The sequence below is a fragment of the Copadichromis virginalis genome, linkage group LG23 (assembly GCF_057382275.1).
Source record: "Copadichromis virginalis isolate Kocher_CV1m ecotype Utaka linkage group LG23, C_Virginalis_male_GT1.1, whole genome shotgun sequence".
In the NCBI taxonomy this organism is placed as follows: domain Eukaryota; kingdom Metazoa; phylum Chordata; class Actinopteri; order Cichliformes; family Cichlidae; genus Copadichromis; species Copadichromis virginalis.
The window spans coordinates 46,602,063-46,625,839 of NC_140639.1; the positions used below are offsets into that span (position 1 = coordinate 46,602,063).

Here is a 23,777-nt window from a genome sequence, read left to right on the forward strand (position 1 = left end):
TACATCATCTTAAGTATCTTTGACAGCTCACCACAGGTCACTCACCATGAGCATAAGGTGTGTGTGTGTGTGTGTGTGTGCGTGTGTGTGTGTGTAGGTATGTGCAGCAGTTAAAGGGTGCTTTCAGAAGGCTCCAGCGGGAACAAGCCGGCTCTCATAACCTGTAATGGCAAATATTGATGTTACACGTGCTTTAACGTGCTTAAAAGACCACGCGGTGTGTTCTTGATTGACTTATATGGCATAAAGTGAGATGTCTGCAATCTGTTTTAAAGCAGAACAAAGTTTCAGTGCGGCCGACTGAACGCCTCAAAGTTACTGCAGAACAAACCATTACATCACAAATAAGAATCAAGTCTCTTTTTTTCTCTTTTTTTTTTTTTGCTTTGCGCATTTTAAGAAGGCACTTGTCAGATCAGTCACATACAAATTATAATCGTCAATAATAATCAATAGTCACTCTTTGGCTTCTCTATTAAATGGATTAATCTTGAAAGAGATGCAAAACTTTTCATATGTAACTCACAGAGGCTACGTTTTACTCACAGGCCCACAAGATAAAGATATTTCTATAACTTAATATCTAATATGATAAAAAGAAAATGAAACAAAGCCAATTGGAAATGTTTAATATTAACATTCAAAATCAGTTATTAAAATAAAGACATGTACTGTCCGTCTGTTTGGTGACACTTGTCACTGGCGCAGGAGCACTGCTCTAAAAAAAATGAGAGACTGTACATAAACTGGACCTGTCATAAGCTTGTGCTTTTCTGTGCAAATGCTGCCTCACTGTGGTGCCAAGGGGGAAATTATATGTTTGCTACTGAGGGTGTGTACACTAGTCCAGAGCTTAAGCTTTAGGTAATTATCAGGTAATAAAACTAAATACAAAACTAAAAGAAGATGTTTGTTTTTTTTACCTAATTGAAATAAAAATACAATAAGAAAATGTGTGTTAAACAAAATTAAACAGATGGAATATACTGTATATAATAAAAATAATGACTCAATCAATCAATACATACATCTACAGGAAATGTCTACCAAAGCCACCTGTAGTTCCTTTGTCTGTCTTCCGTGGTTCACTGTGGCTTTGACAGAAATATAGATAAATTAAATTGTGTCACCTGTACAGAGCACAAGAATAAAGAACTCATTTCAAATGTTTTTAAATGGCCTATGTAACTATTACTGAGCTATCATGAATTTAAACAAATAAATTTACATTGCTTGTTTTGATTCCCAAAAACCACAAATACAAGTAAGAAGAGGAGCAAGGAGAAGACCCATCATGGAAAGGCAGGTTTCTGCACGCACCACAGGCAGATAAAAGAAATGGATGGCATCCAGAAATCCTACCAGTGGCTGGACAAAGCTGGACTGAAAGACAGCACAGAGGCACTAATCATGGCAGCACAAGAACAAGCTCTGAGTACAAGATCCATAGAGGCTGGGGTCTATCACACCAGGCAAGACCCCAGGTGCAGGCTGTGTAAAGTTGCCTCTGAGCCAATCCAGCACATAACAGCAGGGTGCTAACAGGAAGGGCATACACGGAACGCCATAACCAAGTGGCTGACATAGTATACAGAAACATCTATGCCGAATATGGCCTGGAAGTCCCGAGGTTCTGGTGATGGCTTTCCAATGGACATAGTAGTGGTGGACAAGCAGAAGAAGACGGCCGTAGTGAGAGACGTAACGATACTGAATGACAGCAACATCAGGAAGAAGGAACACGAGCTGAAGAAGTACCAAGGGCTCAGAGAAGAGCTCAAGAAGATGTGGAGAATGAAGGTAACAGTGGTCCCAGTGGTAAACAGAGAGCTCAGTGCAGTGATTCCCGAGCTAGGCGATTGGCTCCAGCAGATCCCTGGAACAACATCCAAGAGCGCCGTCCTAGGATAAGCAAAGTTACTGTGCAAGAACCTTAAGCTCCCAGGTCTCTGGTAGAGGACCTGACCTTGAAGGATAAAGACCCCCCGCAGGGCAAGGGTGTAATTTGATATAAATATAGATTTCATAATCTCTATATAAAATATGACAAAATCACAAATCAGGGGAAAAAAACAACAACTGTGCTTTAGTTGGTTTAATTTCTTTAACAACCTTTGTTGAGTGATATCACCAAAAACCAGCTGTTAAGCCAGCCTTGTTCATGCCTATGTAAAGCCTGTGTAAATGCTTCTGCTTTGATGTGAGCACAGCGTGTATGTGTTAAGTCTGAAAAGTGAGTACTGACTGCAGAGATGAGGAACTGCTGCCATCTCTGCACTGAGATGAAAAGAAAACAGATTATCCACAGAAATATGCAACTAAGTGAGCAGACTAACCAGTGGATTTCCAGTGTGAAAAGTTTACAGGCCGAACCGTGAGCTGAAGTTGGGAGATTTTATACTACACAGCAAGAAGTGCATCATCTTACTTCTAATATGAAATTCAGAACTGAAGTATTGAAGCTCTGGATGACAGTGCAGCATTTTGGACTGAAGAGGAAGAAGTATCACACTGACTGGATGGCAATACACCTCAGCAGTTCAGCTAATGGGAGTTCTACTTTAGCTTAGAGTTGCTATGATTAAGTGCAGTTTAATATTTATGCAATCATCCATCAGTGTGTTATTTGTAACTCTGTGTGCGTGTGTGTAGTTTGCACTGTGTGCAGTATGTTTACAGTTTTCTGTAAAGAGTTGGTCAGTGCCTGAGGTCTTTATGTGGTCTAATCCCACAGCCTCTTTCTGGAAAACACGAGTAGCAGTGGAACCACTGACTCAAATTTTGGATCTCATTCTCATGACCAAGCAATTGTGTGAGTTTCAGAGTGCTCTGAAGCTATAAAAGAGGGCAATATGAGCACATACACGTTACATTATTGTAGATATTTCAAGGGAGGCTAAACAGTGAAGCACAGTCGGTCCCAAGATGGGCAGGGTGAGTAGAACAACATTTAGATCTGGCATGTAAAATCATTAATACCAGGTTATCACTCACATACAATCCCCCAGATCATCTTCTACGAGGACAAGAACTTCCAGGGTCGCAGGTACGAATGCGACAGCGACTGCACCGACTTCCACTCCTATCTGAGTTGCTGCAACTCGGCCCGTGTGGAGAGCGGGACCTGGGTCATCTACGAGAGACCAAACTACTTGGGTTACCAGTACGTCCTGAAGAGAGGGGAATACCCCAACTACCACAGCTGGAACGGCCTCAATGACAGAGTCAGCTCTTGCAAGATGATTCACTTTGTAAGCCATCTCAACACATCAGGTGCCTCGTACCAAGAGGTCAAAGACACTGTGGTTAGTGGGAAAGTGGCTGTGTAAGATCCTACACATCTCAGGGGACATTGGGGAATTTTATAGCATTTTAAAAACGCCACTTCATTTTCACATAAATGAATCTTGAAATCTGGATCGGTGGAATAAATCCATGATAAGAAACAACGTATTTTGTAGTGACATCAATCAAACCTAGCTTCATTGTTTTCCCAACCCCCTCCCCTCTACCTACCATCTTCTTCTGTATCCCGCTTCACTCAGGCCCCTGGAGACCCCTACAAGATCCAGCTGTATGGCAAAGCCGATTTCTCCGGTCAGGTGTTTGAAGCGAGCGAGGACTGCGCCTCTGTGCTGGAGACGTTTCACTGGAGAGAGGTGCACTCCTGCAGGGTCCTGGGAGGCTGGTGGGTCTTCTACGAGCACCCCAACTACAAGGGCCGCCAGTACCTACTGGAGAAAGGCGAGTACCGCAGGCCTGTGGACTGGGGCGCTGTCTGCCCCACTGTGCAGTCGTTCAGACGGCTGACTGAGTAAAAGAATTCCAATTATTATTATTTTTTTAACCTTTTCTTTGGCTTTCGATTAGCTAATAATTTGCATCAATGCAGCTGCTAAATAGCTAAAATAAAAACTGGATGATGAGGCATTGCGCAGTTGTTTCATCCCTGTGTGTTAGTGTGGTGCTTTAAAGTGTGGAGATAAAAAAGTCTACCCTGTGTGACCACAGCTAAATTATTTAAAGCTGTATTAAAGAAGTTATTAAAAGGGACTCGGGGGTCTAGTTGAGGGGGTTGTGGGTGCTGTAACACCATTTAACGGATTTTATGTTCACAGATTTTCCCAAATTAAAAACATAAGGCACCACTTCGGTGTTTATGCAAAATTCAAGCTATTTTAAATCAGGGCTAAACTTGGCAAAGTATGCTCATGTCCTTTAGAAAGCTCCAATCATTGCTTTTGCATGAGTTGTGTAAGAGCTGCATTCATTTTCAGTCAGTCTAACATTACTGCTGTGTGTTGCACACCTTTCAAATCATTTTACAGACTGGTATCCTAACAGAAACCAGTGCTAGCACAGTAAAAGGAGAAAAAACATGCTTTTAGTATACACTTAGAAGTCTTTCCTTTATATGATTGACTGTAAATAAATCAAATGAAACTGTACAACAAACATTTATTCTCAGATCTTCTTGAAGGTGCTCATGATAACAGTTTCCAACAGTTTAAAATCAACATATTTACATTGTAACCCGCATGCCAAACTTTGTCATGCAGTAGGATGTGTGGCATGCTGCTCCCGTCTCTTAGTCGAGTGTCCCAGTCTTCCTGTGTGCTCACATCGAGGACTGTCCCTCATCTACGAGGCTAAGCTGGGTGGTGTGCTCCCCCCACTCCACCCTCTGCAGGTCCAGGAGGGGCTCTCGGGAACGTGACGCCATGCTGGAGGTTTGGAGAGAAATCTGAGGCTGGATGTCAGACTGGGAAAGGGAATGAGGATAAGACTGGGACATGAAGTGGGTCTCTGACTGGAGGTGGGACTCAGAATGGGATTGGAGTGGGAAGTGGAGCCGAAGTCGTGATTGCGGCTCTGATAAATCCACCAGAAGGGGAGTGATGGATAATGGGTGGCTTGATGAAGAAAGAGAAGGGATGGAGGTGGAAGAGGAGGGATGTGGCACGATTGTGTGCTCGTGGGGAGAGCTGTTGAGCGAAGGGGGAGCCGAGCGGTGAGAGACCGGGGGAGTGGTACTGGTTTGGTGAGAGAATGGAGGACTATGGGGGGAAGGAGAAGAAGAAAGTGGATCGAACTCTCCTTGAAACACCTTGGTCATGCTTAGCTGTGGAGAGGGCGGTTCATGCATCATGGACGACGGAGGATTTTGATCATCAGGACAGTGCACAGGTGCATGCTGGGTATTGAGGTGTAGGGCCAGAGAGCAGCTGAGTGGGGACACGCTGGGCGAGGGAGTCACGGCACTGGGAGTCAGCAGTGCGGACGGGTTGTGAAAGAGAGGCCTGAGAAGTCGCGTCATTTCCTGCAGCTCCTGACTCACAATGGATACTTGATGGGAGAGGACAGACATCTAGAGGACGAGATGAAAGGATGTGAAAGCAAAAATAATATTACTGGTAATCCCATATAAATACAGCATTTCTCAGTAACACATAATTACAAGAAGCTTTTATCCCAGACACTCGTGTCGAGATAACCCTGCAGGGATTTGTGTCTCCTCCTTGAAGGGAACCGAGGATCTCATGCTCACTGGCCAAACGTGTAAGCTCCTCTAAAATGGCTTATAACTGTTTCTTAATATATTCATTGGTCAGTGTCACAAATAATTATGAAGAATGATGTCATTCATTCATTCATTTGTTCTTTCATTTGGTCTAATTAACTCCCTGCCCTAATGAGTCTTATTAAAACCAGTAGCAAGTGATTAATTTTTACTGTCATCATGCAACACAAGTTACACCAAATTATATACAGATGAAGTCTCTTTATGTCTCTAACAAATCATAAATAATAAAGCAAATAACAAATAAAAAGAGCTGATGAATTCCATCATCTCACCGCCCGAGAAAAGAAACTCTTCTCCAAATCCAAATCCACACTGTCAAAGTCTATTTATTTAAAATTGTGAAAGTACACAAATAATTAGGCAAACAGGAAAAAACCTTATGCCTCAAGCTTAAAAACAAGTACTGAAATATCCATATTCATACGTGTTTCACATTTTGAAATCCCTGAAGCGCACAAAGTTGCTTAAAGTAAGTAAAGTTGTAGAGCTAGCTTACTTTTTTTTAAACAAACCAATCTCAACCTGGGGCTATGGTAGGTATTTGGTGGGGTGGGGGTGGGGGAATGATTTGGCCCAGATTTTTGCTGGATGTACTCCCTCTAGGAGTACACTAGCTTGTGCCCCAGGGACCATTCACATGTCAGGGGGCTGTGGTTTGATCACATAATGTAGTGTATTTAAAAATAACAAGGAAAAACGACACACATGCAGTGCATGAAATGTACCTTTCTAGCATTTGGAGTCATCGACTGGATTGATCCCTTTAATTATCACAGAACTGCTTCTTTGTTAAAGCCACAAAGAAACTGAATAAAGTTTTGATGGACAATTTTTTTGCCCTGAAGTAATAAACAAAATCTCTTGACAAACAGCTACATCTTAGGCCCCTGAAGGTTCTTATCTACATCACGTTATGACATCATCACGTTGTTTGTCGACCACCTACCAACGACCTGTTCTTAACCTTTAAGCACCTAATATCTAATGAAAGAATTACATAACTTTCATGTAATGGCAGTCAAATCTGTTGAAGCTGAATTATACAAGATATATTATAATGTCACCATGTTACCTAGCAACTGCCTAGCAACAGGCTTAAATCATCAATTTTTAGGATTTGGTGCACCTAGAACACTTTATCGAAGAATTGCATTATTTTCATGGGGATGTACTACTACTACTACAACTACTACTACTACTTCTACTACTACTAATACTACTACTACTACTACTAATAATAATAATAATAATATTAATTACTAACTTCATGCAGTTCTTAGCATTAATAGATTCATATCTTAAAGTGTTGGCAAAGTCTGAACCTGAACCAACTGAGCCACTTTACATGCATTTTGTTGAGACTGTCCTTAGAAACAACAAGTTAGACAGAAAGTTAAACTCTTACAGCTGCACAACCGTGTTCTACATGGTTGTGTAATAAATCATTAGCTGCCACAAGTGCCCAGTAAAATAATGTGGATGTAACCACAGATTAAGAGCCTGCTGAAAAAAATGTTTTGTTTTTCATGACACTATAACAAGCCTTACCTCATATTTAAGCTTTGTAATGGTTTGCATGGTTTCATCCCGGGCCCCTGTGGACACACAGATATACACACTTACACACAATGCATTAATTCTGAGTGAATCAGGACTTTGGAAGCTGGTATGAAGGATGATGTAAAAATGTGGCCTTCAGAAGTCTGATACCCACTGAGCTGGACACAATAACAAAAACATCCACCATATAAACGAATGTTGTTCAGTAGCAACATAATATTCACAAAGGCTCTATCCATCAAAAAACTTCAGTATTACTGTGCATTAGTTTTTACCTGCTCTTCCTGCTCTTTACCTGAGGTGGCTGAATCCGGGCCGGGCAGAAAGCTCTGGGTTGCACTGGGAGAAAAATCAAATCTCGGAATTGAACCGCTCTGGTTTTCTGTCTCGATCCCATCCACAAACCTGAGGGAAGACGGGGAGGCGGTGAGAGTGCATTTCACGCAAGACAACAAGATAACACAATAAAATTGGATTTACCATTTACAGATAATTGCCAGTTAGTATAATAAGAGACTCCAGAAAAAAAGGGGGCAGTTTGGGGAACTATTTTATCTGAATGTGAGAATTCAGCTATCAAAACCTGCTGGTTAATGACACAGAGACACCACATGGTGGCAGCAGACTCTGCCAACAAACTGCAATACTGGGTAAAAATGACACATTAAAAGCTGCAGTTATACATCCAGGCAGGTATACTGGAAATGACTTTTACTTGTTTAAGACAACATACGAGATCCCTCCTTCCTCACGTAAATTTACATGAGCAAGTTCCAACAAAATAAATCATTCGTTGAGTCCAGAAAATCTTTTATTATATCACACAGAACTCCTTTAGAGTTTCCAGGAGTGTGATTAAGGCACTCCCCAAAACCTTTCAGTTATTTTATATTCTTAACAGCAAACACTTTCTTTTCAGAGTAGAGTAGTCGACAAGATTCATTAGCCTGGGAGGCACGAACCTGCTCAATAAAAAGTTGTTATCATTTTCCTATTAGGATCTAAAATATGCATGAAAGTGGTGCATGAGAAAAGATCGAGCTGTGCCCTGTCCTCTGAGGTGCGTGCATTTGCTCAGTGAATTTCAAAGTGAGTGGAACCGGGATGACAAACCAAAAATCCGTAGGCAGCATGCAAAAATAAGTATAAATGTAATAAGCGCCATCGATTTAAAGTCTATAGTTTTGTAGTTGAGTTCTTTTATGGGAAACTTACAACCCAGTACATCAAAAATGATCAAAGCATCCTCGCTCCACACTGCTGTCTGTTCTGAGAGTGCTTCAGCTCTGAGAGGAAAGTATCTCAGATCTATTATCTGCTAGACTCCTGCAGATCCCAGACCTCCATCTGCTTTCTACAAAGCCCGCAAAGTTCACAGAGATGTCAAAGGCTCACTACGCCTCTTCAAGAACTCATCGTTATAAAGAGGGTTTATGGAAACGCTGCCCAGCTGTCAACAGTCAGTGGGTCAAAGGTCGTGCTCAGTGTGAGCAGATGACGGAGAGAGGCTGCGCACCTGTGTACTAATTACTATCCACACTCCTGCTCACTCACAATCATACACAGAGTGTGTGACTGTAAGCGCTCCCTCATTCACTCATCTGCTATTTACTCCTGCTAGGACTTTGAGTTTTTGGACGCTAATGAGTCACCACCGACAGATGTAGTATTGCATAACGCTAATGTGCGTGCCTATTATCTCACGAGGTAGGAGGAAAGTAGCGTTACATTGTGGGATCTTTAGCAAAATGAGGTGTAAGGTGAAACTTACTTTTTTTTTTAGGACTTTATGTAGAAATTGGACACAAACTACCAAAAACAGAAGCGTGGATTGAATCAAAATAAGGTTTTTTATGTGGATATAATGTAAGCAGTCCGAGAGCGCAAACCACCATGGTGGCTCATTCTCCGGGGAGCATTTACTTTTAAGGGGATAGTGTGTAAATAAACATTATGTATGAGTAGCTAATGGATACTGACTTGTAAATAAGGGCGTTAATAACGTGAGATTATTATATAACGTTATACTACAGTATATTTCTAAGTAAGTAAGCGGCTCATTTTTTCTCTTGACAATACTTTAAAGATACGACACACTTTGAGGCCAACTTGAAAAAACGTAAAGGTTCGGTCAAATATGACTTGATGCAAACTATTAAGTGATATTTAGAATGCTCATTCACCACAACACGTTCTCATCCCAACAAAATTGTCAGTATGTTACGTGTTTGGAGCTGGTTGAATCTATATGTGTTTTGGGGAATGAGAATGCTCTTTTCACCAGTGTCATTTCCTAAATGTTGCCAATATAAACAAAGGCAGCAGAATTTTAAGTTTTAAAGATAAAAGACATATTACGTTTGACCTTATTTGACCTTGAAGAAGAGGTCAGAGTTTAAAAAATAACATGATATTTTAAACTATATACAGTACTTTGTATATGTTGACACACACCACACTTGCAAGAATCATAGTTTCTAAATTCTAAGTAATTCAATGATTTATTGGTCAATTTTTGACCAATAAATCATTGAGTTGACCTTGAAGACCTTGGTAGATGTGAACCAATTTTAATGGACTGTTAACACGACCCCGCTCTACACCCCTACAAAGTTTCATCAGAATTCATTCAAAAGCTTTCCAGCTATCACGGTTACAAACAGAAAGACATTCAAATGCTACCAAAAACATAACCTCCTCCTCGACAAGTTTGCGACAGTTGCTTAGGCATGATCTTACTTCCTGTTCAACAGCTTCGTCCTTTCTATAAAAACCTCAAATCCATCTGCCAGCTTTTTGTGAGACATAGTCGAAAGATTAACAGCGCCCATTCTGGTGAAGATTAAAAAAAAACAAAAAACATCCTTTGAAGTAATTTGGTGAAGTTACATTGGACATGACACATCTCAGCTTTGGGACTTCCCATAGCATTACCAGACACTTCAGTCCCCAAATCCAATTACCATGTTCTTTCTCTAAGCATGTGGTGTTATTTATTCATCTAATTTTGGTGAGTTTCCCAGTTTTGAAGATATTGGCTGTAGAGATGTCTGCCTTCTCTTGAATATAATTAAACTAAACAGCGCTTAGATGGAATTGAAAGGATGAAAAAGGATGACTGGGAAAAAAAAATCAGCAGCAGCATCTCATTTCAGAAATCATGACCCACTTATTCAAAATAAAATATGCGAACTTTGTTGGGAGCAGTTTCATATAAGAACTATTCTCTTTGCTACGTCCACCAGTCATATTGCTCTGCAGTGCAGACCCGTGAAGAAAGCTGCGTGCTTGTAATAGGATGTATTAAAGGCAAGAATTGAAACCCGCCTCAGTTGGACTGTAATGTTAGGTAGAGTATATACGCCAAAACATAGAGAATTCCTCCAAAAAACAAGAGCACGCATAGAGAGATTGTGTGATTTCGTTCTTGGATAAGTCTCTACTTTATGAAAGCCATTTCTGAAACCACTCTGAGACTCTGCCTTTATATAAAACACAGAGGGACAACTAGACTTTTTCCTCTTCGATATTAAAAAAAAAAAATCTTCTGAAAGAAAGCATTTTGAGAATCTGCATACATTTAAAATTTGTAACATCACTTTAGCTACACACAAACGACTTTTAAAGCAGTAATATACAACACCACCGTAGCGTCACTGACAAAAGAGAGGGGGGAAATTTTTCAACCCCTTATTTTAAGAAACCCATATGAAATGAAGACAGAAACATTTTGAAAGGAAATGCTTAGATGCAGAAAATGAACAAATGCAAGTATGTAGTGTAGCTCTAATGACAGCTGGGGTACCCCACCATCCTTTCTGTGGTCGGGATCCAACCACAAAATTTCATCAACATCACAAAGGATTTTATTCCCTCACCAGGCAGCATGGGAAATATGCCCTGGTGTGTCTAATCCAGCCTTGAATATCCTCTATGGAAGCATCCCTATCGGCCTCTTTCATGGAATTTAAGAGGTTTTCTATTGAGGGATTTCTGTCAGAAATCTTCCACTGCTATGATGAGAAAAATTCCACTACTCTGCAGTGAGGTGCAAAGGATGTGAGGGTCAGGGCAAAAAAGATTTGTCAATGTGAGGTGGTCATAGAACCAAGCAAAACCCGAGCAGACTGACGGAAACCAACATCTTAACACATGATAATGTACTTTTCACTGCTTTTGTCGTCTTCTATTTTCTTGACAGAAAGTGTGGACAGTCCATGGAACAGTGAAGGCACTTAAAGTGTAGATGCACTGTTTGTCCACCTTCCTCATTTTCTTTACTTCTTTCACTTTCAGTTTATTTATTTATACAGTTCCAAATCACAGCAACAGTCACCTCAAGTCGCTTAATATTGCAAGGTAGACCCTACAATAATACAACAGAGAAACCCCAACAATCATATGACCCCCTGTGAGCAAGCATTTTGGCAACAGTTGGAAGGAAAAACTCCCTTTTAACAGGAAGAAACCTCCAGCAGAACCAGGCTCAGGGAGGGGTGCACATCTTCTACTGGCAGACCTTCCTTCCTCATTCTCACTGGCCCATCATTCACCATCATCTGTAAACAAATGCCCCAATTTATAGGGATCTAATTCATGTGGCTTTTTTTTCACATGATTAAAGGTGAATTCTTTGACCTGTATACCATGTGTGCTTTCTGAAGGAACACAGGAGGATATGTTGCAGTGAATGATTTATCAAATTTTAAGTGGATAAAGCAGGATAATTAAGCCTTGCCAATGCCCCAAACTTATCCGTATTGAAAATTGATGCCTACCATCAATAAACTTTCAACCAAATTGTTAGTATGGAATGTATTAATATATATGAGGCTGTATGCATACTTTTGGCCCTGTTTGCATTGGAGAAAACCCCAAATAAATCCAAGCTCATGCACCGAATTCTTGTTTTTAAAGTCATTAAAGATGTATGCTGTGCAATCATTCCACCCAGGAAAAAAGAAAGGTTCAAAGAATTCATTAAAAGCCTTAATTTATCATGCTGTTCATGCAAACTTCTGACCACAACTGCATGTGTGCAAAAAGGGTTTAACACACAGAAACTAGTGAATATGTTTTGAAGTTTATAGAATGATGAACATCATTTGAGATGTGAGGTACGCCTAATAGCTTTTTAGCTTCTTGTACTGTGTTGGCCGTTTGGAAAAACTTACAAAAAATGTTGAAATTGTTCTTAAAACCACTGAATGCTTGTTGTGTTTGTACATCACTCCCTTGTATGTTCCCTGAAAATGGTTGAAAGTGTATTTACCATGTTTAACAAGTTTCAGTCGATCAAAAGTTGCTAAATTACAACTTCACTTCCTGTTCGGCAGCTTTACCGGTGGTTTGTCTTTAATGGACAAACACTGTTGAAAAAAATATCTATAAGATAACCTTTGAAAGGCTTGATTTTAAGATTGGTAAGCAAGGCCGACAGGGTGCCTGACTGCTGCTCAAGCCAAAGTGCATTGAACCCCTATGGTGCTTTCTCCGAGTGGTAGACCTCATTTATGCTAGGCCTGGCTGGGCTCGAGAATGAGCAAAGGCCCAACCAAATGGTGCTCGTTCTCGAGCCCCTACCCAGGGCCTGGCTCCAGGATGAAGCTCCAGTGATTATGTCTTGGTCAGGGTGAACTATTCCCTTGATCTTGTCAGCATCTAAGGGGTTTTCTGAATCTCTCTTAATCTGGACCCTCACATAGGACCAATTTGTCCCGAATAAAGGGCCAAACTTCTCAGGCTGAATGGTTGCTATCCCAACATGGGCAAGCAAACCCCTCCACCATGGTAAGATAGCAATTCATGGAACAACGTCCTACTGGGAGACCGGGTGCACACTTCTGATATGCCAGAGCATGTCTGTGATCTGCCTGTCAGCCAGCATGGCATTACCTTTGTATCCACCCTGAAGAGCTGTAGGTGGTCTGGGTTTCTCAGCTTAGCCTGCCGACTAATCCAGACATGGATACGAAGTAGAAAATGGATTTAAGACTATTTTTACCAACTTTGGTGAACATTAGAAAAAAAATGTGTTTTTAAACAATTTTAACAGTTTCATTTAAAAAAAAATCCAACAAGACAGTAATTCATATGTTTGTGTGCTTTGAACTCAACTTTATTGAAGAAATCTAACTGTGCCATTTTTTTTTTGAATGAAACGTGATTAAAAAGCCATGTGCCAAGAATCACCCTCCATCTGCGACCCAGTGCTGGCATTTGGGTATAAGGCATTAGATGAAGAAAAGGTAGAGACAGTGTGGGTGTCTGTGCTGCTTTACTGGTTGTGCCCAGTTTACTAAAACCAATCATTAAAGGTAGGTGACTTTTTTTCTTTTTTAAAAAAACACAACTGTAATCCTGCTTTTACATGTTTTTTTGTAAAACTGACACAGTGGCACAATTTATGCTCGTCTGCGCCCTCACACAGCTGAGCCAAAATAAATTGATTCCCCAAGCCCAGAGTCTGCTGCCACCTCTCTAGGGACTCCATGCAAATTAGCCTGTGGATGGTTTGTGTTTATGAATAATGTCACAAGTGACAAGCAATTCAGGCCAAATTCCCACTGAGGATTATTTACCAGTGAATGAACTCCTCCAGGCGAATCTAATGCTAAGTACCGAGTCAATAAATCCGTGAATGGCTCCCTACCGAGGGCTGAGGTCCGGCTGCAGGCAGCTGAAGCTCACAACAGGGATCTGCAGGCTGGAGGGCCGGACGGGATCACTTGCTAGCCGGAAGGGCCTCGGCGGCAGAAGCGGGGAGCGAAGAGGGGAGCGGAGGGGGGAACGCAGGCCGCGGCCCAGCCTGCCAAGGGATGACATCTTGGGCAGAGGGGAGCGTTCGCCCTCGGACCCTGAGCCCTCCTCATCTTCCTTAATGGAAGGAAGCTTTTTCATGATTCCTCCATTACTCTCACAGTCTCCCTGATGGGGCAGAAATTAAGATGGGAGGTTAGAAAACATCATCAATTTTCAGCAAGACTGAAATAAATATTGAAATATTATTCTTTTTTTCCTACAGACTACCTTTTTTTGTCTTTAAAGTGAAAACACAAAACAATCTGAAAAGCTTTTTGAGAGGAATCAGGAATGGTGTCATGTCACTCGCTGATCAGTAGGGGGAGCTGCTGAGTTACTCAAAGCACTGATCAGAGTGAAGACTCGCCATTCACAACAGCTGCAACTGCTCTCATCTCCATTCATTTTATGAGCAGCCCTGCAAAGCAGCATTCTCATTCAAAGCAAACGCTCCAGTCGCTGACAGTCAGTCTGTGTGAGGTGAACCAACTGAACTAAACAGAGAGTTTAATTCCTGCACTCAGCGTGTTGTAGGCGGTAGATCCATTGTATTAAAAGGTTGTTGGTTGTATATCCTGCGCCTTTTCTCTTTTTGCATTTATGCATTCTCACATGCTCCAGTTCAAAAGCTGATTAAAAAAGCTGGCATGCAACCCCATTTTCTCTTTCCCCTCTATTCTCCCTTGTCCTCAATTTTTGTTTCCCCCTGTCACCACCACCAACACCACCCTTCCCCTCCTCTCTCCTCTGCTTGTTGTCTTCTTCATCCAGTCTTGGGCTCACGTGCCTGCTTGGTATTTTTAGATCACAGAGGTTTAATTTTAGCAGAGGTTTGCCTGGAGGGAACTAAGCGGAGAAGGGACTGTTTGGAGTTTCAGTGTGTGTGGGTCTGTGTGTAGTATGTGAGCAGCACGTGCAGTCTTGATATGCAGCGTGCCACAAAAGGGCCACCGGGAAGTTATTAGTGTTGGGTTTGCAGGTGTGGAAAACGGTGTATGTATGAGCACTGGGCTGGAGTGTGACCAGTAACATGTTGTGTGTGTGTGTGTGAGTTTCTACATCTTTTAGCAAGTGCAAATATGTTGTGTTATGTTAGTCCCCTATCTGCATTGTGTTTGCACTTAGAGGGCATAAATGTGCTGACACAATCACATCACTGTGAAGTCTGGTTTGAGCCTCCAGGAAATGAATGAAAGTAATTGTCTTCAGTAGGTGATGGAAATATGACTGTGCGTGTGGATTTCTTTGTGTGTTGGCACGTGAATGCAAATATCAGCAAGGTTCTTCCTCCTTCTTCCCCTGCAGCTTCCCCTTCATCCTGATGTTTTCCTCGTCTCGTCTCCATCTGGATATCGCTCTATTTTTATCCATCTGGGGATGACCCTGCCCCTCCCACACACATCTGACAGCACTATTTTTAGTCCCACGCTGCGCCCACTTAAGGATGCACCGCTGCTTTCGCTGCACGTGCATATACATAAACTCCATATGTGGGTTTGTGACTGTAAGATGCTGACAAGTTTGGTGCAGTGAGCTTGAGATTCATTCTTATCCTTTCATGCTGGATCTGCATCCATCTTGATTCGAAACTGCCTGTTAATGCAAATACCTAATCAGCCAATCACATGACAGCAAGTCAGCACATTTAGAATGGGGAAGAAAGGTGATTTAAGTGACTTGGAGCATGAATCTGCCCAAACAAGCATCTCTAGGTTTTCCAGAGAACAATCTTAAAAAAAGAGAGAAACTATCCAGTGAGTGGTTTTACTTCTTTCATTTGAGACCAGGAAACTGACACTACATTTCACAAAGGATCTCCATAACTGGAAAACAGAAGATAGGAAAAACATTTTCCAGTCTGGCGAGTCTGGATTTCTGGGTACGCAACACAAAAGCATAGCTCCATCATATCTTTTAATAGATCCCCCTGTTGGTTCTGTAATGGTGTGGAGGATATCTTTTTGACACATTTTGAGCCTCTTAAGTACCAGCTGAGCTACATTTAAACATCATGTGTGAATGTGTGTCTGAATGTGTGTGTGAATGGGTGGATGACTGGATGTGTAAAGCACTTTGGGGTCCTTAGGGACTAGTAAAGCGCTATATAAATACAGGCCATTTACCACAACCTGTCTGAGTATTGTTGCTGACCATGTCCACGTGTACCATCTTCTGATGGCAGCACAAAGTTGGACAACTCACAAAGCTCAAATCATCTCAAACTGGTGTCTTTTCAATGCACCAATTTAATTATTCTTGTTGACAGAATTAAGCCCATATTTTTCCAAAACTGTTCTTGGCTTTGAAAACTTGTTTTGATACAACTTTCGAGTAAAATTCAGCTGGAACAGAGTTGAATTTTAACTGTGTTTGCTTAACCTGTTTGAAAACATGACCACATTTATCTTGTAAGGCTTAAAGATTTAATTTTATCTTCTAAATTATTAAATTCCAGAATTTGAAACTAGGTTATTTTCAGGCAGAATGAATTTAGCAATAAATGTTAAGTGAAATGTTTATGGCAAAATCTAATATTTAGTAAGAAATTGCTGCAATCATTTCATACCAGGTGAAATCTAACTTTATTATACTACACTTAAAAATGGGACAAGGTTAGGATTTCTAACAGCAGTGATGTTTTTATACAAGAACAACAACAAAAAACCATTATTTCGGTTTTATTTACATATTTTTCTGTCTTTTTTTGTTATACTATATGAATGTCAAACTCATTTTACATTGTGGACCACACAGGGCCCAGTTTACATGACTTTGGCCTTAAATTGTAAAACTGTAACATTACAGCCCACTGGTGAACCCACTGTAAAAATCATCAATTTTTACAGTAGATAGTGAAAAACCTGCAACCTTCTATCATCTAATTGTTTATCTATTACTTATTTACTGTGGTACAGATTGAATGGTTATGGGTGAGGTCTTTATCAATGGGAAACGCTGTAAAAAAAAAAGTATTAAAATACAGTTAAAAGTCTAAAATTCATGCCATTCTTTATGTTTTTCCAGGGGACCAGATTGGAGACTTTGGAGGGCTAATTATGGCCCCTGGGCCTTATGTTTGACTGTCTTTGCCCCCTTGATGGTTTCTCTTGCCTCTGTGCTCATTAGCAAGCTTACTCACAGTAAAAATGTGACTTATTTCTAGTGTAAGCTGGTTTTTCATGTGCATGCTACAGCCGAGATCCATCTGTAAAGCCCTGGCATGTGAATCCTCGTGTTTAGATCGTGTCTTTATCCGCTGGCTGCGTCTCAAGCAGAAGTCGCGGGTTCCTCCTCAGTCCCAGTCCAGATGGCTAATCCTTTTCAAGTGCAAAGCCATCGCCGTGGCGTAAAAAAAAAAATGGGTGGAGGAGATCATTGCACAACTGAGACTAATCTAAGACACAGACAAACTATTTTCGTGGCTGTTACATTTAAAATGTATTATTAGCATGAGTCAGGTTTTACACTTGATCAAGGCAATGAAAACTAATTGAAATAACTAGAATTTGGTTCGTGATTAGGGGTACTTTAATCTTTTTTCTTTTTTAGCCAATTAGAGGAGGTGTGTATTGATATCAGTGGAAATGAGTTTTCGCCCTTTGTGAAGCAAAATAAGCTTGGTTAAGGAACACATGTCACAGGTGAATTGGTGACGCTTTTACTAATGCAGGTAATGACATAGCCGTAGTTCTGCACATAAGTTATGTGGACTATAAAATGAGTTTGCCATGACTTTGGATGTTTTTGTTAAGTAATTGTTCAGTTTTTAGTGATGTTTTATTTTGGCATTTGCGTTTCCTTCTGCGCCTCTTGTTGATTTACTTCCTGCCTTTGCCTTTTCCCCTCAACTTTTATGATTTTTTCCGCCACCTTCATTTCTTTTGCCTTTTGTTCTGTGTTTAATTTTCCTGCTTTCTCCCTGTACCCTGTCCTTCCATCTTCTTGGTCACCTCTGCTCGTTCTCAGTGTTCCTCTCACTTTTTTCCTTATTCACATTTTTGCCGTTTAGGATTTCAGGGCTTCGTGTTTCTGGCTTGTTGCTTTTTCTTCTGCCTATTTCACATTGCATTGGGGTCCACATTTAAAAGAAAAAATAATAATAATAAATCTTAAAGCTAGGGTAAGAAGGACCCATAACATTCATAATGGCTCTCCAGTGGAAGGGTGTTTTTTTGGGGTGGCATCTGCTCTGTCCCTTAAATCAACCCAGAGCATAATGGAGGGATTATACATCCCATCTGGCTGTAAACATGTTGATAGGATATGTGGCTGTGGAGAACAATCCAAGTGCTTTACCTCCTTCTACCAACCACCAGTCACTGCTGGCACCTTGAGTTTATTTGTTCTTCCTCTTATTGCATTGAACATCACTGATAAAATATCACCACTGGATTTATAATGTGTGTTGCTTCAAAAATAATGTTTAGCCTGAAACTAAAATTAATGTGGTAAAATTGCTACAACAAAGGTAATGTAGTGATGTTTGGCAGTTGTTGTACCTCAGTGTTGTGCCCTTCTCGTAGATTGTACGTCAGATCGTTCCGGATTTCCGTGATGAACTTCTGAGCGTAATCGGGATAGAGGCAGAGCACCTCACGCAGCCCTTTGAGGCTGATGTACTGCAGATCACAGTAGGTTAATGCTTTCACACAGGCGTTGGTCTTTATAACTTCCTCCTGTGTCAGACAGTCAGAGCCAATCAAGTCACCGCGACCTGGAAAGCAGAGACACAATAGATAGTAAACAGTGTGTGTGAGGTGTTAAGAAGTAGCCCGGCACTTGATAGAGGACTCCTTATCACATCTGGCATCTGTTTTTTTTTGTTTTTGTTTTTTTCATAAGATGATCAAAAAACCGAGCTATGGTTTAGACTTCTCTTGGCAAAAAATGGTGACTTAAAAATACTTTAAACTACAGCAGTGGCAATGTAAAAGGTTTGTAATAACAATGAATAACAAAATGAAACAAAAGAATGAAAGCCACCAAGTGAAAATGGAGAGGATCCTTCTGGGAGTGAGAAAGAAAGAAAGAAAGAAAGAAAGAAAGAAAGAAAGAAAATCAAGTCAGTGCTGAGGGGATTAAATAACAATAAAAAGTAATGCAAAATAAGTAACTGCTTCTAGTCAAGCCTTAACTGCGGGGGAGAAACACTTGACCAACACAACTTCCACTAGCATCACATTACTTCTTTTGACATTTAACATCAGTTAACTAAACTACCACAGCAGCCTGGTGAGTACAGCTCCTGGCTGTGATGTGACTGAGTTGAATGCACTTGGCTTGGGACTCATGCATCTAACTTGCTAGCATAGCTAGCTTGCTATGGTAGCTGGGAAGCTAGTAGTTAAATTTTAACACTTCACAAAAGTCAGTTTGCTCTTGGGCCTCGTTACCAGAGCATTAAATGCAAAGTAAACGTGGGTGTTACTAATGTCTACTTTAGTGGTTCAGCTCTTTTTGGATGTGAGCTTTTTGTGACTAGTTTCACCTGTGTTTACCCACTGTTTCATGTCATACTGTGGAAATTTTATTTTAGCAAAAGAAAAGCTCGACTTCAGATATGTTTTATTGTTACTAAGAAAAAAAAAATCTGTACTCAGATGAGTGAAATTCTAGTATTATTTTATGTCTGTGTTCGCACCAATCAGTGGGCATCAGTTAAAACAGTAGATAAAACTTGCTAACCAAACTAACTAGTCACATCTGGCTGTACTGACAAGTATGGCAGGATGGCCATATCAAGACAACCCGTTGGGTAATATCACAGTATGTTCACATCTGTTTATCTATGTTATGGTTCCCAGGAGAGGGCCTAAATCCCTAGGCTGGAAACTACTGAACTAAACTACCAAATAAAACTAAATAATTAAAACTAGCTTAATAAACTAGCTTGCACACTGAAGAGTCAATATCAACATTCTGATGTTATCATACATAACATCAAAAGCAAATATACATTTTGCCCTACAACCACCGTTTTCCTTTGATTCTCTAAATGTATTTAGCTGATTTATTGTGGACCATTCCCCAAAATACTAATATGCAAGCATTTGCCATGCTACAAGCAGCACATGCTGGCAGAGCTGGCAAAGTGCTCCCACTGGAAATAAACTCTGAGGTGAGAGCATGTGCCACGTATTTCAAGATAAGAACCCAAATGCAGACACAGAGAGATAGCCTGATAGCTTATCAGGAGGATGAGAGACAGCTGGTGAGACAAGGTACAGTTTAAACTAATTAATGAAAATTTGTCAAGTGAAGCAAAACTAGGGACAAATTACAAGGGACAAAAGACTACCAAAATAAAACAGGAAGTAACTAGGAAAGCTAGCCTAAATAAATAACGAATCCAATATATGACTTTAGAAAACTGATAGAAACTCGAGTTCTAAAACACCAAGAAACTCATAAAACTAGAATAATCATGGAAATGCACAGAAATCAAGATATGCCTCAGAAAACTATGAACAAAGAAACAACCATAAAATCACAGAAGCCTTTCCAATATTTATAGACACTGTGCGCTGTCGATATTACGTGCTGCACAATAATGGTTAATATTTAGTATTTGCTGTTATATTCCCATATATCATCGTGATGTTGTTTATTGTATTGCTCTCGTTTTCTTCTGCTTGTTTTCTTTTTTCTTTCTCAACAGGTGATCCAGGTGATTGATATATGTATTTTTTGTCTGCTTATTTAGTTGTTATGTTGCCCTTTATCCCTCTTCTCCGCTGTTTTTTCTCTTTCTTCCTTTCTCCCTTTTCTTTTCCTCATTCAAGTCTGTCCCGTATCTAGCAAGTGAAAATAAATAAAATAAACAATAAAAGGTGAATCAAATAGATCATTACGGCAAGGCTGGGATGGTCAGTTTGGTAAAGTAAATTGGGCATCTTTCTTCGCCTTTAGACAATAATTCTGATGGCAAAAGAACCAAACGGGACAGGAAAAAAAAAGAAAAAAAAAACAATATTTATAGAAATAAGGAAAACCTTAGAACACCTACAACAAGACTCACAGACCATGACAAGGTGACATGTATTGTTAGACTGTGAAGTACAAATAAACAGCTATGAATTGGAATAGAAGGTCAGCATTTCCTTCTTCTGCTTCCCCTCTTTACCACACTGTCGTCTCCTGAGCTGTAAATCCAAAGTGGCAATGCCACACCAATTTGTGCGCATGTGTGTGTGAGAGAAAGAGCAGACAGGAATACTGTGATAAGAAAAAAAGCACTGTTTGCTCACCTCTATATGTATAAGAAAGCAAGAAATGCATGCTTTTAGGCCTGCATGTGTGCACCCAATAACACATGCAGGTCAGACATACTAACGAGTTTGCTGTCTCTCCTCTGTAGGCAGCAGTCACTTTATTATTTACACCAGTTAGCTCATTAAAATGAAAAACATTGTTGCTAATTTGCTACCTCCACTTCATGTGGACCTGAACTGATTCCAGTGCTGTTTGCGAGTGTGCTTATGATTCTGTATTCTGTTTTATCCACGTCGGAATGGAAAGCGTGTCGATGTACGTGTTGTAGGACAAGACCCTGGAGAGGCTCTTATTGTGGCAGTATGACATTGACCCAGGTTGGTGATTTCAGCTGTTTAACAAGCTGCTTGCGGTGCAATTTAAAGGTGAAACTGCAGGAATATTCTCAGTGGTGGTTTGATGTTGTTAGCCATTACCCGCTCTCAAGTGAAGCTGCTGTCTCTGTGCTTCTTTTTTGCATTGAAATTGGCTCAAACATCCTGAACCCACAGATTATCTCCCATATCCCAGAGCTTTTTAGCCTCTTTTTTTCTTTCAGACAAACAGCCCTCACTTCAATAAAATACTTGCGGTATAGGATGAGTCTCGCTCCGCAACAGCTGGATGTCTGACACTGTTTACGTATAGTGCAAAGTGTCTGACAGCATGTCAACATGTCTACAACTTGTTCCACCACAGCTAAGTGGAGAAATGAATAATTCATTAATTCACACATTAATGTTGTTTATAGGTTTGCTTTAGGGGTTATGGGTGCTCCCAAACGGTCTCATCAATCCCTGGGTCACACTCCATCTTCCATCTGATGGGGTGTTTATTGTTGCCCACAGGGACGGTTTAATATGGCTGCAGTTTTATAAGCTCTGGGCCGCTCTTCTTAATTATGTTCGTCTCCATAAAAGCCGGCTATTAAATCTTGAAAACCTAATAACGACCTTAGTGTTAAACAGCCTTTTTCCATCTTTGCACACAGCACTGAGACCAGACAAAACATATTTGCTTGCAAGCAGATGAGATTAAAAAGGAAGATTCCTTATCTTCTATTTTGTCTTCCTGTCGTTGATTTCCCGTGTGTTTTAAAAGCAACCTTATATGCCACCATCACAACTCTAGAAATAATTTTTCCAGCATTTTGAAATATTATTACTTCATAGGGGCAACCCTACATTTGTGCTTGTGCACAAATGTCATACCGGAGCTGGCAAAGTGCCGCCACTGTTTAACTAACAGCTGACGTAAGCTTCTGCAACTAAACTGTTAGTTTCACCTGGATCACCTTTGGGTCATCTTTCTGTGCAAACATTTCACTCAATTTCCAATTCTCACTGCAGCACAAAGAGAGACCGTGCAACGGTAATGGCCACGAATGAAGAGCGGAAAGAGGTTTCGATGACTCGACTCGAGAGCAAACCTCCCATGACGGCTATCTGGCACTCAACGAAGGCAATAATGACAGCGCTCTTTTCCTCTGAAGCTCACTGAACTCTATTAATCATACAAAGAAATGACTGTAGGCCTCTTTAGCTCCATCCTCGTGCACTCTCAGATAAATGCTGGTTTTTAAGCCTGTTTCCTGCCAAAATCAAGGAGAGCTTCTATGGTCTAGAGCACAGGTGTCGAGGGCTGGTGTCCTGCAGGTTTTAGATGTGTCCTTGATCCAACACGGTTTATCTAAATGGCTAAATGGCCTCTTATGCCTATATTTAACTCTTTCATTCTTGGACTCTTGGACATTAAAGACTTTGCATATGACTGGGTAGCATTAGTTGTTTATTGCCAATCGCCTGTGCCATTTATGTTCTTTTTTGCAGACATTTCAAGGAAATACATCACTTTTTGATCAGATTAGTATTTTGATAAGAGTTTGATTATTGGGTGGCCCCATTGGATTGCCTGGTTCTTAAGGGTCTTGCAGACTTTTTGACTTTGGGAATGGGTGCACTACATAAAGAACTGTCAGTACTCCTTTAGTCTCTCACAAACAGGGGGTCTGAACAGCAGGTGGGCAGACTGGGCTGTATGCTTGAGGTGACCATATTAAAAATCACCCTTCTCTATGACTTAAGACAGAGCCAAGGGTATAAACGTAAGCTTTTGGGTCACAGGGATAACTTGTGTGGACACCGACCTCATGGTTTAAAATTTTGGCCATGTTTAATATGAGCGTCTCTCATAGTAACAGTGTATATATGACAGAAAATAAGGAAACGTAATTTATGATTGAACTGTTTGGGTTTGTAGTCAAAATGAGCTGATTTTGTTTTTCTTTACCTAAAATGGCCAGCACAGTGTTGTCCTTCAGGACTTCCATGGAGCCGGAGCATACAAAGTAGATAGCCTGGAGCGCGTCACCCTGGCGGATGAGGAACTCCCCCGGAGCGCAAAAGGAGGTCTTGATGATCAGGGAGAGGGAGCGCAGACACCCCCTGCTGGCCGATTCAAAGAGCGACAGCTGCAGCAGCTCTTTATTCAAGTGCATCGCGATGTCGGCTCTGAGCTCATCCGGGAAGTCCTTCAGCAGCTGAAGACGGAACGAGAACATGGCTCAATCTCTGCCTCAACT

The 23,777-nt window shown here is 40.8% G+C and overlaps 2 protein-coding genes across 2 annotated transcripts in view; one reads left to right on the forward strand and one right to left on the reverse strand.

Annotated features, from left to right (window-relative positions):
- Window positions 1-2,925: 2,925 nt before the first annotated feature.
- LOC146681820 (gamma-crystallin S-like) lies at window positions 2,926-3,818 on the forward strand. The gene is made up of 3 exons (XM_085448062.1): window positions 2,926-2,934; window positions 3,009-3,251; window positions 3,546-3,818. Exons 1-3 carry the CDS (start codon window positions 2,926-2,928, stop codon window positions 3,816-3,818), a joined length of 525 nt encoding a protein of 174 aa, XP_085304188.1.
- A 626-nt stretch (window positions 3,819-4,444) lies between these two features.
- Window positions 4,445-23,777, reverse strand: part of LOC146681821 (voltage-gated delayed rectifier potassium channel KCNH8-like) — a 46,772-nt gene continuing 27,439 nt past the window's right edge. The window contains exons 10-15 of the mRNA XM_085448279.1: window positions 23,486-23,735; window positions 18,445-18,659; window positions 13,797-14,071; window positions 7,440-7,549; window positions 7,133-7,179; window positions 4,445-5,368 (exon numbers count right to left, since the gene is read on the reverse strand). Coding sequence (XP_085304405.1) covers window positions 4,619-5,368; window positions 7,133-7,179; window positions 7,440-7,549; window positions 13,797-14,071; window positions 18,445-18,659; window positions 23,486-23,735 — 1,647 coding nt within the window. The 3' untranslated portion in view covers window positions 4,445-4,618. The remainder of the gene's footprint in view (window positions 5,369-7,132; window positions 7,180-7,439; window positions 7,550-13,796; window positions 14,072-18,444; window positions 18,660-23,485; window positions 23,736-23,777) is intronic.

What these genes read in the sequence shown, in the direction of transcription:
- LOC146681820 (XM_085448062.1), top strand. An exon ending in CTTGCAAGATGATTCACTTT is followed by an intron (nt 3,252 to 3,545) that starts GTAAGCCATCTC and finishes CGCTTCACTCAG; the next exon opens with GCCCCTGGAGACCCCTACAA.